The following is a 19,325-nucleotide window of genomic DNA, read 5'->3' on the forward strand; positions in this document are numbered from 1 at the left end:
GTTTCGTGGGCTGTGAGAAACGTCTTGCAGAATTGGGGTCCCCTCTGCTCTGCATGGTTTGTCAAGAGTTGTGTTTGGTCTGATTCCTGCTAAAGAAAGGGAAGGATGTGATGCAGGGTGTGTATAATCTGAAGAGACTTCCTGTAAGCCTTGCTTTATGGCTTGTATTTTACAGAGATGCTGTTACTATCCAAGTTTTAAATCAAATCTTCCAAACAGTGAAATTCTGATTTTATTGTCCTGTAAGCTTCCACAGAAGCACTTTCTGATCACTATGAGGTATTTTTCTCTCATCAATCAATGTTTGTATTTATTTTCAGTAAATGCCACACAAAAGGGATCTCTGCGTTTTTTCCATTTCAATATAAAAAGGATTTTCTTGAACAAAGAAAAAAACTCTTGTTCTTCCTGAGCAATTTAAGTGACCTGCTAAACTAAATGCGCTGGCAGGGCTTCCATTCAATTACTAATTCACAGCTGTCACTGGAGACATCTCTCTACAAAGAAAACTGTTTTCTTTCCATGTTTATTTCTTCAGCAGAAACTGCTGCATAACAATGTCAATTATTGGCCTTATCAGTGTGTAACCTGGAGAAGACTAAAATCACAGGCACCTGTACACTTGACTACCAAACTCAATCAAAACTAGTGATAAGAGAACAAAGAGAAACTAAAAGCTTTTGGAGTATGAGCTGAATAATAGGATGAAGTGACATATGCCATTCTTTGAGACAGGCAGATGGAGGAGGATTAATTTTCTTTCTTCCAATCCTATCCTCTTCTGTGGTTTCCTAAATGCTAGTGTGTGTAGATTTTGCTGTCTTACAACAAAATTGTCTCATTGCAACTGCAAGACAGTAAAAATAACAAGAATTAAAATGCCTATTGTTTTGTCATCTACTTGTAAACAAATTGGATTTTAAATTCTTCCAGAAATGTCATTATAGCAGATTTACTACTGCCATCGTACTCCTAGTTAGCCATTTCAGCTGCCATCAAGAGCAAGATCTTTACACATGACAACTCATTTGCTCTCTGGAGTGTTTTTTTACATTGGACATCCCTTTGCAAATACAGTAAGAGCTCCCATTTATCCTGTCCTAATTCATTTTCTGCACAATAGCATTTACTTGCTGTTAGCTGAGTGAATAGCAATGGTTGCATCCACTCCTCAGGTACCAATTCACTAAAGCTTTGTGTTAATTTTTTTTTTTTCATCACAGTTCTTAGGCATGTGCTTAGTTTCAGCTGCTGATCTGCATACAACAACAGGTTAAACAGGGACAGCTGAAATCCTTAATAGCTGTTGTTCTCTACCACGTCCTCTTTTAAAGATTGCTGCCCCCGAGAAAAGATGACAGAGCATAGCAGGGAGCTGCCTGTGAATTGCCAGCTCGCAGGCAAGCCTATTAAAGTGAACCGAAATTGCTACCAGGAATATACCTCTGAAAGTCATATTTCATGTAGCTGATGTCTTTATTCTCTTCTGTAAGAAAAGACTATATCTTCCAAGCTGTGCTATAGTTTCCTCTCTTGGAGGTTATTGTGATAAATACAGGAATTCCTGCCTGCTAAGGAACAGATGAGAGATGTAGTCACTGTGGGTAAATCAGCCCATCAAACACTTACATTATACCATATAATGCACCACTGAAGTAGTTTTCCATTAGAACTGTTATTACAGTTTTGGCCAAATTCTTAAACACCTTTTGGTCATGTTCATTTATTTAAATAAAACGGCATTTTATTCACAAGGTATGGTCTTCTAGAAGAAACACTTTTGTCAAAAGCCCAAATCTCCAAAGAAAATAAATTCAGGTATAATGTTTTCCTTAAAACTTACTTGGTTTATGTGTGGTTTTGAGTCTTTATATGATCACTTTAGACAGATTTTTCAAAGCTTTTATTCTGAATCTCTGAAGGCCACAAGGCCACAAAGCTTTTCTTAATGTAATTTGAAGTTTTACAAAACCACATGGGTGTGAGAATGTTATGCTTGGGAGAAAGACTGCAAACTATTATTAATATTTAGTTTATGTAATACTAGCATCTGTCACATGCTAAAATAACAGTTATGAAAACAGTATTTCTCCATATTGATTTCCCATGCTTTTAGTAAGATTTGTCCTTACATAGTGGAAAATTAAGGATTTTGACATGCTTGATCTGGAGCTGCTTTGCAGTTGTCAGAGTGCTCCTCTGCCAACTGCTCTGTTGGGTACTGGTACCGTGACAGTGGCCACTTCTTTCAATGTGCAGATTTTTGTGAAGTTTTAGAGTATAAACTTGTTTATTTCCTTACATTTATAAACTAGTATCACCAAGAGAAGGTACTCATGGCCTAAGTGCTTTCAGGACTTTAATCTTGGATATCTTAAATATCGGCAGTTGGAAAGGATGAACCCAGCCCATTGTCACCCACTGTACTGAAAGACATTCAGTTCTTCTCTCATGTTTGTGTCTGGAGGCTGTTCTTTGGTAGATAAGCAAAGAATAAACCCTGCATTTGGCTGCTGGTTTGCAAGCTCATGTTTTCCATGGAAGTTGAGGCATTCCTCATCTTATATAAAAATTTGATCTCAAATTCTGTCTGGCCAAAGCTGAAGTTGTAGATTTCTATTTTTATCAGTATAGTGATATGTAAGAAAGGCATTTAAATACTATATAAATAAAATATGTTAGTATTTTAATTGTCTTAGAATACCAGGGCCTTAGGCATTTGTATGTACCTTAAGACTTCCATGTACCCCATTTAGAATTGTTATTTTCCCATGGTCCCAGTAATATATTCTTTGTCTATTTGCTTTTGAAAAATTGCATCTCTTTGGGACATGCATGAGAATTCTGTTTGGGTTTTATGTAATCTCTTCAGAGTTATTTTTAACAACAACAGTAGACTGGGAAGCAAAGAACTGGCCCTAGCAGAGAGTATGAAAAGAATGTTGCTTATTTAACTTTGTAAAACAAAGCTTGAGAGGGAGTATGATTATCTTGTAGAATGCATTTGGATCACTTTGTAATGGGGGTAAAGATTAGACTTAAGTCATAACATAATCTTAGTGAAAGATCAAAAGGATATAAATTGTTCTATTTTGACTTATAAACCATTAGATAAAGTGAAGCACCTTCTATGTAAAAATATCAGGAGGTAAAGAGCGGTATGTATTTTCTAACAAAGCTTGATAAATTTATGTTACTGTGTGATACAGTAAAATTAATCCTGGTTTGGGTTTCTTCTTGTCCTCAGACAGATTGAAAGATGTCTTAAGCACAGTTGTTAATCAGGTTTCTTACATAGTATTTTTACTGGTTTAGAATATTTTAATTCTTTAGTTTATAGTATACAATTGAATTATATTGTGTTAATTTGAATTAATGCTTCAGTCTGATTATCTATGGAAGCACTTTTGGAACTTCAACTGAAGCATCACTTCTTCTAAGAGGTACAAAGGAAATGCAATTTCATATATTTTTCTCTTAAGGCATCAAGGAGTGGATGCAGATTTGGGGGGGATGTTGTTGGTTTTCTACATTGAGAGAACCTGGGCAGCTTGGATGATTCCGTCTTGTGCTCTTTTGCCTGAGTGCTTTGCTCACCAAGGAAGCCTAAATGATTTCTTAGTGTGAACAGTGGTGTTCTCCTCAGAGTGGAAGGGACTTTTGGATTAGTTGTTACGATTTTTGTAAGGCTTCTCAGGCTAACTTGGAAATTTTCAGTGATCAGATCTCCTGCCAATGTAGAGACATAGGACTTTGGAGAGGTTCTTTATCTGTCATTTCTTTTAACTGTAATATCTTCATGAAGGTGGTTTGGTTCTTCTCTTCCACCACCAAGTCATTGGTTCTCTGTATTGATGTCCTGAAGTCTGTTAGAGGTGCACAAACGTTTGTGGATTTTGACATAGCAAGTGGGGAACATTTATTTAATATTCAGAACAAAACACCTATGTATGGCTTCATGTGGTGCGGGTGATGGAACAAAGGAATGGGAATGGCCTCTTTCAGTCCTATATCCCTGTGATACTGACAATATTTCATTTGAATTATGTTTAGGATTTATTTTATTTTTTTTAGTGATGAAAATATACTCATTTAAGTAGTTGCTGCATTGTGACATATTTATTAGATGTTAAAATTATATATCTCAGGCAGTGCTACTTAAGTTCTATATACAGGCAATTTTGCACCAGCGATCCTTAATTTATGTGTTCTCTAAAACAAGATGAGATTTTACTCAGAACGATTTACGGTGTGAAGTACCTTTTGGTCAAAACGTACTAATTGCTCTAAGTCTAAAATACATACGTTCTGATACACTCTTGTCCCTGTGGTTCATTATATTCAATTGGTATTTTATGATTTTCTTTCTTCTTTTTTTGATGAGCTTTTAGCTATTCATACTATGGTGTTAAAATTTAAGTCACTGTAGAGAGGGGACTATGTATGAATTTGGAGCTGTATAAAACTGTTATGACTAAAATGCATTGCCAAATTATGGTCAGGAAAACCAAACCAAGTGGGTAGCATATGGACTTTATGGAGAAGCAGAATTGTAAATTTTCTATTGGAATCTGCTGTACAAATATTTTCATTTTGCTTGACTACAGAAAAAAAAGAATGTAATAGCTTACTCAATGGCAATTCATTTCAGAAATGAAATTCAACCATAATTGCTGCAGTCTTAATTGGTACAGCAGGTTCTGTGTTTGGTTTTATTTTTTTTTAAAGAATGACTTCTCATCTTCATGACTTTGTATACTCTGGATGTTTGTATCTGTTCTTTATTTGCTGCTTTTGCATAGAGCTATCTGGGCTTTTCTTTAAATGTATTGCTATCATTATATTTTGATGCATAAGAAGTACACGTATCTACAAATACCAGCAATATAGCAATATTTCATCAAACAATATGGCAAAAAGCATAATCAGAGTGGTTCAGGACCATTCCGCTCGGTGCTGTAGCAGTTGGAGCACAGATGCTTCCTGGACTTTTCCTGGATAGTCAATTTTCATATGAGATTTTTAAAATGAAAGTTCTGTTTTCACTAGTTTAAATGTAAGTAAGAACCCAAGAATGTTTGAGGGTTTTTTTGACTGATTTAAGTATGAATTTACATCAGTGTTGGAGTAAGATTATTTCCCCTTCTTTCTTGAGCATTGAATATTCTGTGTAACTAACTTAACTTTGGTTTCACATGCATGTAATTTTGAAGCATTTTGAGACAATTCAGAATAAAAAGGTATTGCAAAAATCAGTTGTTTTTTATGGAGTTGAACATCTTTTATGTTCTATGGCAATGTTTGCTTTGTTTTTAAGTCTGTGTGCTTAACCTTGTCTTACATACCTGTAGATAATAACACTTATATAGTAAGTTTGTTAAGAAAAATATCTAACATGCAAATTTATTTCCTGTTCTAAGGTTTAGGGATATGCATTACTTGTGGGTTTGGTTTTTGTTTTCATTTGAGAACAAGGACATAAGGCTACCTACAATAACAGCTAAAATGTGTTCCTTTAGTTACTTTTGCCCATATTAATTTATATATTTTCCTATCTGTGTAAATGAAGATGTAAATCTTCTCTTCAGCTAAGTGAGCACAGCTTCTCTGACATAGTTCTTTAGAACCACGTATTTTATGATTAGCAATTAAGGTTGCTAATGACTTGTGTAAGAGTTCCATACTGGATGAAACAGGACTTTAATTGCTGGTTTAGTGGTTTTAATATGCTGAGTCCAGAAATCCTTTTCAGTAGTCATGAAAAGAAAAACATGAAAGGGAAATGATAAGGCCATCAACTTTTCATAAGCTTTCATTTTCAGAATACTAAGGTGTGTTTCTATGAAGTTCTTATTAGGAATATGAAATTAATTATAAGAATAGCATACTTCTGTATGTTTGCAGAAGATTAATGGGAGATTTTTCAGTCTAAAGAAGAATAAAAAAATATATATTTGAAACAAAGAATATATATAAAGGAATAAAAAATATATATACTTGTTAAAAACCACTATACACTTGAGTTGCTGAATGGAAGCTGATAGCAGGAGAAATAATTAACCTTTAACCTATTCAGATTTTTTAAAAAAAGTATCAATTTTTAAAATGCAACAAGTCTAGTTAGAACTCTGAATAACCTTTTTTTCTGTACTTAGTTTAATACTGTTCAGAGTTCTGTATGCCGTGGTCCAGTGGTTAAGATGTCATGGTGTATAAAAGAAAGGTCAAAATTAAGATAAAGAAGAATGATTGTTTAAGAGGCAATTCTTTGGAAAGAATCAGTAACCCTTTCAAGAAAGTCTAGATGCATAATTTAGGTAATGATCAATAAAAAAATGTAGAAGAAAAAGAATTTACAAAGTTGAATGTTCACTCTTTCAGCAAATATTTTGTTGGGGTTTTTTGTTTGGTTGGGAAGGTGTCCCTGCCCATGGCAGGGGGTTGGAACTGGACAATCTCTAAGGTCCCTTCCAAGCCAAGCCATTCTATGGTTCTATGGTTTTTCCTCTAAACTGTCACAGGATAGGATGTGAAATTTCACATTCAAGGTGGGAGTTCTTGAGTGACACTGATTTATGGCTCGCCAAGAAGATATCTCTCCTAAATCTTTCATATGCCAGTGCAAGCTTAAACGCCCCTGCCACATAGCATAGATAAACCAGTGTTTCCCCCATCTTCTGCTTATCAAAGTTTAAGGTCACCCATAATCTTTGAAATTACAAGTATAAGGAGGGCATTGTTGCATCCAGTATCCAAACCAGACTGTTGGGTGCTATCTCAGCCATCACTGCCTACATGTAGCTTTCCATGCTCAGGAAGCACTGCAGGTGGTCAGCTGTACCATTGAAGGATCCAGATCCACCTATGCCTCTTAACCTGTATCTGCAGCAAATATTTCTTAAGCTGCAGTAGGTGTCCTATTCCTGCTATCTCTTTAATATTAGATTTTGAAATCTTAGTTTTCTCAATTCCAGCTGTGCCCAATAGGAAGGAAATGTTTTCTCCGACTTGGAGACATAGGTAATTAATAAGATGCACAGCACTCCAGAAATACAGCTCATTATTTGCAACTCCATGTAGCAGGTTAGGACAGCTGGAGAAATAAGATGTGGCAGCAGTGTAGCAAATATTGCTGAGTGCATTGAAAGAAGGAAAACAGTGCTCAGGAAGGAAAAGAGAACTTGTCTCAGAGCTAGAGCCCTGTTTATTTGGTGCACTACTTATCAACAGCAAGAGGTAAAGAGAAGGGAAAAGTAGCTCTAAGGGAACAGAACAAGGTCAGCTGGGCTCTCTGTGAGTGCTGGACCTATGCTTTCAAGTTACCAGACAGTGCGTTTGTCACTACTTTGGTAGCATGCTGAAGGGGGAGGATTTAGACTGAGCTTGGCCAAGTCCCCAGCCAGCAGGTATCCTTCATCCTAAGTATCTGGGAAGAAGATTTGAAGTTAGCATTGCACAGTACATTACCAGGCTGGCCCCTGCAGTGATTACAGGGTCTCAGCCAGGCAGTAGCTCTGTCTGCTTTGCTGTGCAGCTCAGGGGAGGGACCGAGTCCATGGGCAGGATGCCCTCTTGGTACAAGCCATCCATGCCACCCTTTCACACTTTGCAGTCCCACATATAAGTGAAAAAGAATGTTGTAAAGGAAATAGAAATTAAATCATTCCAATATTAAGTATTTCCTTTACTTGTATAGTGGTTATGTCTGGTGGGAAAAAAAATTGAATCGTTGTCCAGTTCTGGCTCTCTTTGGCACCACATTATACTATTTCCCATAGAACAAAAACATTTAGTATTCTTTGTATGTATGTGTGGTTTATTTGTGGTTTATATTATCTAGAAAGATAAATGGGCATTTTCTCTGGCAATAATTGGTTTCCTCCTTAGCTTGTCTCAGTAATTCCTCTAATTAAATTTTAGTAGTATTGCGCTTCATTAGTTCTTCAAAAATAGGTACTATGTTCTGAAATTTAAAGTCTAAATAACCCTCATAAAGAAGCTGTTTGATCGAATTGCCAGCATAAATTTTGTAGTGTTTTATTTGTGTGCATAATGTGTAACAGGTAGAGCTCTGATTCAAACTACAGGTATTAGCAATTCTTTATTAAATGTGCAAGTTTATATATAAAGTTAATTTACCTTTAGCAGTCCTAAGGTATAATATAGAAAAGTTCATGATCATAAAATATGGTAAGATTGTAGGTTCTGCCTATCACTGCAAAATAGAGCTGTGGTAGACCAGAAGTACTCAGACCATGATTACATTGCAGTTAGCAGCAGGAAGGATTAATAACTCTCATAGGAAAATACTGTATTTTAGGACTGCCTTTATTTGTTAAATTAATAGACCGGTTCTCAGTTTTGACATTAAAACCCAACTCTATTAATGTCCTCAGTATGTTCAAGTTTAATTTTAACCCTAGTTATTGCTATTTTTATATTAAGTAGAAATAAACCCACTATTCTATTACTGGGGTTTATGTTCTGTTAAGTTTCTTCTGCTAAAAAAACAGTGCAGTTGAACTTTGTCAATAATTCATACAGACAAAAAAGTCTGAACTGAATAAATAAACGGAGTAAATAAATTACTTTGATTATCACAGAAGAGACGTTTGTGCTTTACTCATTAGCATAACATTTTTATGTTTTATTAACTATCAGTGTGTTATTTGTTGTATAATTGGTTTTGATGTTCCACATATGGAGTCAGAGTGGGGGTGACAATAAATAGCATAATAACTATAGATAGCTGTTACCAAATAACCATGATTATTGCCAAATCATATGCTAAAAACTGCATTGATTAAAGGGATTATAGCAGACATCGTACTATAAGGGGATTTGCTAATGAACCAGATTTCAAAACATGATAAAATTTGCTTTCTTTTGCTTCCTTTTCTTTTGTTTGGGTTTGGTTTTTAAGATGGCTTTAATGAGCTGAGATTTCATTCGGTTACAGTCTCAATGAGGATAGCTTTGTACTAATTATTAAAAATGTGTTTAGTTAAGTTTTATTAGTATTCAGTTTTGATTTAGTTTACAAGGAACAGACCTTGACCATTTTGATTTTGGAGGAAACTGAGGAATACACTGAAGAATAAGGGCTTTGGAGATCATCTTCTTTTTGAGACATCTATCTGGTAGTCTGGCATTTTCTTTTAGATATATGTATTGGATCCTGTGTGGTAATATTTTTTTTTCCCTCAAGAATAATTTTTTATCTGACAACAGCCATTGCTTAACAGCCAGCATTACTCCCAGATCTTATTGCTGTGGTGTTTAAAACATAGACCTCATACTTTTACTTTTCATACTTCTGAAGGTACTTTTATACCATGCACTTACAGCAAATTTATCACTGTCTTGCCTTGATTACACGGTGATTACATAGTTCTAGAATACATGTTGATTTATCTAAGGAAAATGACATTTTGAAAGTACATGTACTTTAAAAATCACATTCTATACAGCTGCTTTTAAGTGTTTAAACTTTATATACTTTGTATATTGTAGCATAGTAAATATATAGTGCTTTAGCGTATTTTAGCATATCTTAGAAAAACATGTATGTAAAGTATCATGTAAATCCAAATTCTGTTAAAGTACTGTTACTATTGCCTCTTCTTTATAACCTTTACTGTATGTAATGGGAAACTGCTCTTAGGTCCTACCTCAGCTTTCTCTTCTCCTGGATGAAAAAGTCTCACATTTCTCTCACACTCACCTGGTATAACATCTGCTGCAGCCCTCTAACCATGTTAGGGGCCCTGTGCTAAAATCTCTTCGTGTTTTTGTTGTACAGGGAAGAGAAGGAAGCAAATCTAAGTAGTTCCTTGATCTTCCTCTGTTATTGGTAGTACCTCTTTGCCCAGCTGTTGCTGCTGCACAGAGAGACTTGTGATTTCTCAGAGCAGATTTGGTCAGACAACAGTGAGCAATAGAAAGTCATCAGACTGTTATTTCATTCCCCACAATGTTCAGGGGTTTACCACTTTGAAAATACTCTTACATGTTGTAAAATTTTAAGCAGAGGTAAAAGTAAACAAGGTTTAATTTCTTGGGGGGGTGGGGAGGGGAGATGTGTGTTTGGTTTTTTGGTGGGTTTTTTTTTTTTGGTTGGTTGGTTGGTTTTAATTTACCAAAGTTATTCTATAGATGAGGAATTAGCTGCTGATTGTACATACCTCAGATACCTATGACTGTTCCCCAGACAGGAGGAAACCTACCACTGTTTGGATGGCAAGGAGGAAGAGAGATTGGTAATGCCTTTCCACAGCGTGGCATGACAGGGCAAATGCCGCATATTCACATATTGACCGAACTGAAGTTGTGCTGGTGGGCTCAGTCAGGCAGCAAGGCCTAATTCAAGAAAGTAATATGTCTATTCAGCACAGTAGGAGGCCAGTGAAACCAGGGCACTCTGTTTGCCAAATGTAATTTTGAGTATATTTGTTGTAGATGCTGCCAAAATATAAACAAACATTGGACTGGGATTCTGGAAACCCCATCTGATGATGATATACTGGCTGCCCTGGTACGTGAGCCAGGTGGCATCACAATATCATTTAAATTAAGCAGAAAATAAAATTCTTGCAGAAATTATTTTACAAATAATGCTTTTCATACTCGGTTTTCTTGTTCTGAAATATTCCAGGCAGTTTATCATCAATGAGCTTTTTATGGTAAATATGAATTCAAGTTCGTGATTCATCATATTTCAAAGAGTGTCTCATATTTTAATTCTGAATGTGGATAGGAAAATGAATTGAAGCACTTAGTGTGATGCCTTACTTGCACATGGATTGTAGTGGTTCCTGCTTTATCTGTTGGAAAAAAAATAAGAATAGTAATTAAAAATAAATTAATAGTCTTGAGTCACTTGTCACCTTTGCTTTTTTGTAACTGCAAAATGCTAAATTAAGCAGTTTCAGATAAACTTTTCATGTGGTCTTGTAAATAGTAAGTAGCGTAGCATATGTTTGTACATTTCTTCAAATCCAAAGACTGGTTTTTTGAGTTTCTTTTGGGTTTGTTTGTTGTTGTTGTTTTGTTGTTTTCAAAGAATGCTCCATATTTGAGCACAATAAATGCAGCATGATTTTCTTTAGCAGTTAAAACAAAATTTTCTTTAGTAGGGTTTTTGCCAAGTTCTACTTTATTTTTAACAAGATGTAAGTTTTATTTGCATCTGGGCCAGTTTTGAAGCTCTGTAATAGATCACAGGAAGGGTAAGCCTTATATTTAGAAAATTGCTTAGGTAGTGCATCTTTGGCCAGTTACTTCATTTAGATTTATAGCATATGCACTGGTCAGTGTCAGTCTTAGACTTTGAGGAGCAAGGAATAATTGAGTTAAGGAATAATTCTTTTCCTTGGTAACAGTGGCAAATATGCCCACTCAAACAGAAGTGGACTTGGATGGTCAATGGGTTCTCTGCCATTTATTTATATTTTTGATTCTGATGAAAATTATTAACAAGTTTGCAGTTAATCATAGAAGTATTAAACTAGTTCTTCACCAATAGTCCTATTTCAGATTTAAGCTGCACCTTAAATTTCATGTAGTATGGATATTGGAGATCTAGTCTTTGCATGTTCAACGAAGAGCATAAGGCTGAATGGTTTGAGTTTTCCAGCCTTAAGCCTGGAGCACCTGATTTCTCCTGCTGTTGTGCTGTATATCCTGGGAGAAAAATAATGATGTGTTTTGTCTCATTCTTCATGGATTATTTCCAGACAAACTTCTAAACCTATAAATTTATTTCAGAAAATGTGGTTTGTTCTGTAAGATAATGTAACTTCAGTACTTTAGAAAGTTAAATGTAACAAAATTAATAGAGTGGCTGTTATTTTACTTCCCTTTTTTAATCATTGAGCAGTGAGATGTTTGTAAGAATGGCTGCTATATAGAAGGTTTTAAGAAGATAAACTCAATTTTTTTAATCATTTTCTGATATGCACATCCAGCCTTGCTGTCAAAACTGAATATATAAGCAGAATTCATTCATCTACAAGAATTATCTGTGTTTCACACACATACCAACATTTTCTAGTTTGAAAAACATGTACGATTGCCACAGAAACAATCAGTGTAGTGGACCAAACGTGTGACCAGTGTAGACTCCTTTCTAATCTCATGCTGAAACAGTTTAGCTTTCATTCACTAGCTGTTGAGTAGCTTCTGTACAGGCAGCTGCTGATTGCAACTTGTAGTAGGTGATGTCCTACAAAGTCCTGAAGTGCTGAGGTCTGCTAGAAGGTTCATGGTTCTCCAGTGCCTGGAGGATTGGTTTACGCCAAATTTATTTTAACAGTAGCCTAAAGGAAAACCAAAACACTGCTTGAGCACCATGAATCATTTGTACCAGTTCACACCAGAAGTCTGACCCGGCAAAGTCTTGGCACTGCAAACAGTAAAAGAGCTAATTTCACAAAACTCACTGAATTAATTTCTGTGTCTTAGAACTGGTTGAAAGTTACTTTTGTAAAAGGAAAAAAAACCCCAACTTACATGGAAGTAGGCATTTATCATCCCTCCGCACAACCTTCCTACTCTGCAGTGCTAATTTATTAATTACAGTTATCAGCATAACTGTCAAATAAGTAGATGGAAATAACACCTGTATAACACTTTATTAAAAATATGTTCTCTCAAGTGTAATAGAGGCATTCTCACGCTCTGTTATATTACATTATTCATAATTAAATATATAGTACTGCTCAACTTCTATCCTTTCTTGTCTCATATTACAAGAATCAGAATAGCAAGACCATAAAATAGATGAAGCCAAAATAATTAACACATACACACACCAAAAAAATAATTTCATGTTCATTTCTGCTCCTTGCTCTTTCCTGAAACCACAGGATCTTAGCTAAAGGCTCCAATAGCCGTCTTCCATGAAAGCAGGTGCAGAGGAGGGAGAAGGGGGCACAAGGAAAATAAGACCCTCATGAAGACAAAGATTTTCACTGTGTACTTATACATAATATTGCAGGATTCTGATTTATAGCAAGATAATGGTTGTGGATTTAATTGCATTCCTGCTTACTTATTCCTGCTCTTCAGAATAAATCTTAATATATTAATGAAAAAAATAAATATGCACATGCTCACAAATATATGTACATATACAAATGTGCACAAGTTGACTGCATTTTTCAGCAAAAATAGAGCACCTATGAGAGGCAAGCAAGCTTAACCTCCTAAGATTGCCCTTATAACTTACTCCTTATATGCTTACTCCTAAGATTGCCCTTATAACACCTATCATAAAATTCCACATTCAGTTTGTTGTGATGTAACTCATCAAAAAAATTGTCTTTTGCTGCTTTGCCACAGCTTAAATTTTAAGGAATATTTTTGTCAAAAAAAAAAAAAAAAAAAAAAAAAGCTTGAGACAGGAGATCTCCAGGTGATCTTTTCTTTGGAAAGTTTAAAACATAAACTTCATATTTGGCCTAGGGTGCCTTTTGCATCATGTTTGAGAGTTTGTGACCTTCTGGATCACCATTTATTTAAAAAAACAAACTAGCTTCCCGAGTTTGGTCAAATTAGGAACCTTATAAAATTGTCATGTGCATGAACTCAGGAGAGAATTGGTGGTAGTAGGTCTTCCAAAGAGTGCTTTCACGGATGGCAAGTTTCAGCGTACAGATGAGGATTTGAAGCTATGTGCTGCTGCGGGTTATGGTGGATTTTAGTGCTGTCGTCAGAACTGATCTTAAAGATCATCTAGTTCCAACCCCCAGCGTATGCCCTACAAAACCAGGAACGCACATTTTAGGGCCTTCTCAAATGAAATTCAGAACACCATTTGAAATTACTTCTGTTGATTAATTTTATCTGTATTGCTATATAATTAATGTTGAAAGAAATTGAACTGTTGTTTGCTGTATTATATACAAGGCATACCTAGAAAGCAGCAGCACCAGAAGTCAGATATCTTCGTGTTTGCATGTGAAAAGGCTAATTAGGGAAGAGAATTTTAGCACTTCTGAATTTAGTCAGCAACTTTGCTTTATGTGTAGCTGTCTACAGCTCTAACCCAACTCATAAAGAGGTTCTAAAAACATTCAAGGTGTTAAAAAGTAAAGATTTTTATAGCTCTTTAAAGAAGTATAGGTATTCCCCTTGTTCATACCTAGTATTGGTATACTGAAATTATCCAGGCAGCAGATGTTACAAACTGAAAGTAGGCTGAAGATCTTAAATGTAGAAGGTACGTGTGGAATTTTTAAAGAACTATACACAAAATGGCACATGAAAGCTTCTAGAGCTTGGTTGGAATTCACAAGTCTGTAAGATGTATCCAGGTGCCCCATGATTGGGGCACCAGTAGCGATCTAAACATACAAGGGCAACTGCAGGTACATGGAATTCACACACTTGGGCAGTATTGCTTTCTTTCACTCGTAGTATTTATTTTTCACAACACTAGACAAAAACTACAGTTCAGTTACTATTAATAGCTGGTTTCTGAAGTGAAAGACCAAACAGCAAGTACTTCTATGAAAGTTACAGGAAAATCACTAAATGTAATGGGATCTCAGGTTTGTTTGGGATACTGAGGTGCTACCTGAGTGATTGCTTATAAATAATCACTGTATAAGTAACACATTCCTATACACTGGTATTTGAAAAAAATATATTTATTTCTTTTTTTTTTTTTTTCTCTCCACCTAGGAATTGCTGATATTTTTACAAAATTTGCCCACAGTACACTGGGGAAATGAAGAAATCAGCATACTCCTGGCAGAGGCCTACAGACTGAAGTTTGCATTTGCAGATGCCCCTAATCATTACAAGAAGTGAATATAAAGAACCAGAAATCATGAAGACCAACGTGTTCTGCAGTATTACAGCATCTGTTCTGGTTGTGCTTTCAGATCATTGCTCTTTCATTTGAATTAAGATGGCCGTTAAAATTGTGTTAGAATTTACAGAATGAGAACAGAATACCAAAGAAATGGACAAAGCAGGATGTCGAGCATAGAATGAACTTAAAAGTGAACTTTTTTGCTCATCATGAAAACAGAGTTTGGAGTCTGTCGCATAATTTTCTTCCTTTTTTTCCCTTCTCTAATTAGAATTTCAGTCTGTCTAATTTATGTTGAGCAATTTTTGAATGTACCTAAGACTTAAAACTACTTATGGAATGATTTTGTCATTACTTCAGCATCACCTGCCATGACTTTATCAGCCAGTTTTGGTCAGTAAAAGTTATTTCCTTCGAGTGGGAAAAAAAGAACTTTTCAGAGTTGTAAAGATCAAATGAGACAGCAAGGCCTGGGTTTGGAGGTCTGGTTATAACTCAGAAGACACTGATATCCGCACACCATCTGTTGTTTTCCCATGCAATTAGGTTAGAATACTTCAATAATGTAAGAATAGAGAAGGTTGCAATGGAAATTGGTGGCATTTTTCTAAACATTACTCAGTCTTGCAGAGTGCTGTAGAAGCTTTTTAGTCCTACAGAGGAGTTACTTAAAGCCAAGGAGTCATCTGTAACACTAAAATAAATCCCTCTCTCTATATTTGGAAGCATATTTAAAATATCAAATGAAATAGAAGACGTGGTCTTGTTAAAGTAATTAAAACTTTTCTTTTGAGGCCTTTCAATTTTTCAGCCTGAAAGTTCACTTTTAAGAAACATATTAAGAAGCTTGGTTTACAAAGCAAGATACATTTTTATCTCAGTTGTTGCCTTATTCTCCATTTCTAGCATGTTAGAAAAGGAAAAGTAATATATGTTTCTAAAGCTTATTTGTTAAATAATTGAATACCTTTCTTTTCTGATTATTCAGAGGAAGCGAGAAGATAGATAGTTCCCAGTAACAATAGCAGTAACTGTATACTCAGATCACTCTTGTGTCATTAGCAGAATAAAAATCCTCTATGACTTTATAGAATGAAATTAGTGTTTCTTCACATTATCATGGGATACTGAATAATTTCTTAACACTCACGTAATTTGTGTGCTATTTATTTTCAAGAAAATTTTTCAGAGAAAAATTCTGATGTTGCTCTATTAGATGTAAATAACTTATTAATTTGTGCCTACCCTACACATACAGGTATTTAAGGGTGAGAGTTGCAATAAGAAATATGATGGAAGCTCAGAATTGTTATTCCTCATTTTGATTCTCGAGTTGCACAATGTTGCATGAAAAATGTAGTGCAATTTTAAGTTTGGGATCTTTAAGAGGTTTTCTCTTATGACGAGTTATGGGAAGATTGTTTTCAAATTCTTAAAAATATGTAGGTACATATTTTGAAGAAAGCTTTCTAGATGAGTTAGTTACATTACTTGCTTTAGAGGCCTTAGTTTTGGACACTGACTTTATAATAATTAGGTATTTCAGGGTAAATAATAGAGTAAAATACATTTTTACCAACACATGATGATGAGATCTGTATTTTCAAATTATATGAAAGCTTTGGTAGAAGAGAAAAAAAAAGGAATAAATTCAGAAGCAGGAGTGTTTGGTGACTTGGGTGCATTTCTGTTCCACTGGTGTAAGCTGGGGGTTTCAGTTGCGAAGGATACAAGATCAGGCCTCCTGAATTGCTGCATTTGTGCCTAGACTGTGTATCTTAATATGTGTTTCTTAAATGTCTGTGTACTATTTTATGTAACTTCAGTTCATGGTCTAATGTATCGAAATTTATGTTTACAAAGATTGTCATATTGTGCCTAACAGAATATCTATCAATAACAGAACAAAAGAAACCTGAAATTTATGACTATTTGCTTTAAACTTAGTATCTACAATCATTTGTTAATAGAAATGTGTATTATTGTAACGAGAAAAGACACACAGCATTAAATGTACAATGTTGTAAGGGTTTTCTATAATTAACTTTTTTCTATTAAGACATTATTTAGGTAGTTACATGTAACATGGAAAGTTGACCCAAAGTTGTCTGCTGTGTCAGATGCTCCTGTGTAACATTTATGGGACTGGATATATAAAATTTCCTTCATCAGGTCCACATAGTTGTCTGCCACGTCTTCCAAATTCAACAGGTACCTCTTACTTCCCTTAGAAGAAAGTATTACCATTAGAGGTCACATTTACTATTGTGTCTGTGTCAGAAGTTGAATATTGTACTTGAGCACATATTGCTTTTTAAGGATAGGGGAAGTTTCCTAATATACTAACAATGCTTATTTATGCAGATATAGACTTTTCTGGAAAATAAAATATAGATATATAAATAACATTTATATATCTATACAGATAGGAATAGTTTTCAGTACATAGAAGGCCACCATTTCTGCAAAATTTCAAATTTTCAATACTGTAGGATTTACATAAAATACATCATTTTATTGGAAAACCAAACCAACCCACCTCACATTTAACAATTCTGCATCTCAGGTAAAATGTCGTTCCAAACAAAATATGACTGACATAGAAAAGGAAGTACCATTATCATTATTACATCTCATGTACTTATTATTTTCAAAATTCAAGATTCTGAATATTGTAAAATTCCTTTGTAATATGTATTTTCTTATGAAGGGGACATCTTGACACATCACTAGCAAAACCAGGCAGTAGTTTCCTAAAAATCATGTGAAATATTGAAATTGTAGTGTCTAAAATGTGTGTTAAAAGAATTTCTGTAATAAAAAACTAAACAAGAATGTACAATATAAAAAGATTTATGATTACAGCATTTGAATAATGTAAATAATAAACCTATTAGTTAACTATGTACATACAGCCCGTGGAGTAGGATAGAAATGTAAGTTGAAATCTTATGTAACTCTGTAATATGTTATAAGAAATTACTTACTTTATTTTTTGGCTCAGTTCCTTATGGAAAGGCCCATGAATTTGTTTTTAACTTCAGAACTACAGAAAGAAAGTATCTGAAGTTCTATTGTATGCTCCTGACAAATATTACCACTGAGGCACTGGTTAAAACTGTAAAACTGATGAAAGATGAGGAAATAAATGCATATTTATGAAGTGCTATATAGAGTGGAAAGCTTTTTTATTGTTCTCATCAAGCACACTGCAGACTACATCAAAGCATGTTTTTGGTGTGTTCATGTTTTACAGTCTCGAAACTTTTCATCACAAGAGCAAATGGAGTAGCAAACCTCTGTTCTCAGTTACGTTTCTGCAACTCTCTGCCATTGTATCTTGTATATTTTGCAAGTTAATAAGGCAGCTTCCAAAGGTATGTCTGTATATACCATATACATACAAGGTACTGAGCATTTTCTGCAAAAAGCAGATGAAGACAAATTTGACACCACAGCACAATTAAATGGGGCAGGTGGAGAAAATCGGGGCAAAGCAAACAAAGGAGGTACAGAATTCTGTACGTCTCTTGAGGTGAGGGAAAAGGGAAAGCTTCAGCTCTATGAGGGGAAACAGGAAAAGGTAGTGATGGGGTAAGTAACATCTGGAAATTTAAAGATTATTTAAGTAGATTAGCAAGCAAGGAGAAGCGTCCTGTACACATAGGAAGTTTGAGTCCCTTATGTCAATGAAGTTAGTGGGAGACTTCCAATAATCCAGATGAGTCTGGTAAGAAAATATACAAGCCTGGTTATATGGAAACCAAAGTTAGTAAGTTCTCTGTTTAGAACTGCACACAGCATTCAGGGAACAAGAGACACAGGGATGCAATGGACAATCTGTCTGTTACATGCATGATGGTGAATTGTAACCATGCTGGTTTCTCACCCTGAATGAAATATTCTTCATCTGCTATAATCTGTTTTAATCTTTAGAAGATCCTGCAGAAAATCAGCAAGGGGAGATTTTTCAAATTATTTTTTCAAAAGCAGAAGAGATTAAAAAGAAGTGAAGGCCCAAAGGTCTCACAAAGAATCTGCTGGGAGACATAGCTGAAAGGTATTTGTTCATTTTCTTGTGCAAAACAGTCCTGGATATCTGTCTGATGTCCTGGGCAGATATCCCACGGATATAAAGTGCAACACAAAAGACATTCCAGAAATCTGATCTGCACTTCAGGTCACTTCCTCCTTGAAAACCGAGTGGGGAGGAATGTTAGTGCTTTGTAGTGCTTTGAATTCTTTGGAGATGGGAACATGAGGCGAGGTGGAAAAGCTCCCATTCCAGCAATCACTCAGGCAGGATGCTGTGCCATGGGGAAGAACTCCAGCTCAAGTGCTTCTAATCACTGTATGGTGGAGAGTGAAGTTCTTGAGCAATTTAATTCCAGATCATTTGCATTTTTATAAGTTAAAACTAAAATCTTGCATCCCATCTAATTCCTTAAGCTTAGTGTAGCTGAGGCAGCACCAGAGTAAATAATTTAATTGCTATGGCACCTTATCA

The 19,325-nt window shown here is 35.2% G+C and overlaps 1 protein-coding gene across 2 annotated transcripts in view; it reads left to right on the forward strand.

Annotated features, from left to right (window-relative positions):
* Positions 1 to 17,987, forward strand: part of TBC1D22A (TBC1 domain family member 22A) — a 169,541-nt gene extending 151,554 nt beyond the window's left edge. For both annotated transcript variants that reach the window (XM_030478574.1, XM_030478581.1), the window contains one exon: positions 14,686 to 17,987. In XM_030478574.1, coding sequence (XP_030334434.1) covers positions 14,686 to 14,814 — 129 coding nt within the window. In that variant the 3' untranslated portion in view covers positions 14,815 to 17,987. The remainder of the gene's footprint in view (positions 1 to 14,685) is intronic.
* The last annotated feature ends 1,338 nt before the right edge of the window (positions 17,988 to 19,325 follow it).

Source organism: Strigops habroptila, chromosome 3 (assembly GCF_004027225.2).
Source record: "Strigops habroptila isolate Jane chromosome 3, bStrHab1.2.pri, whole genome shotgun sequence".
NCBI classification, from domain to species: domain Eukaryota; kingdom Metazoa; phylum Chordata; class Aves; order Psittaciformes; family Psittacidae; genus Strigops; species Strigops habroptila.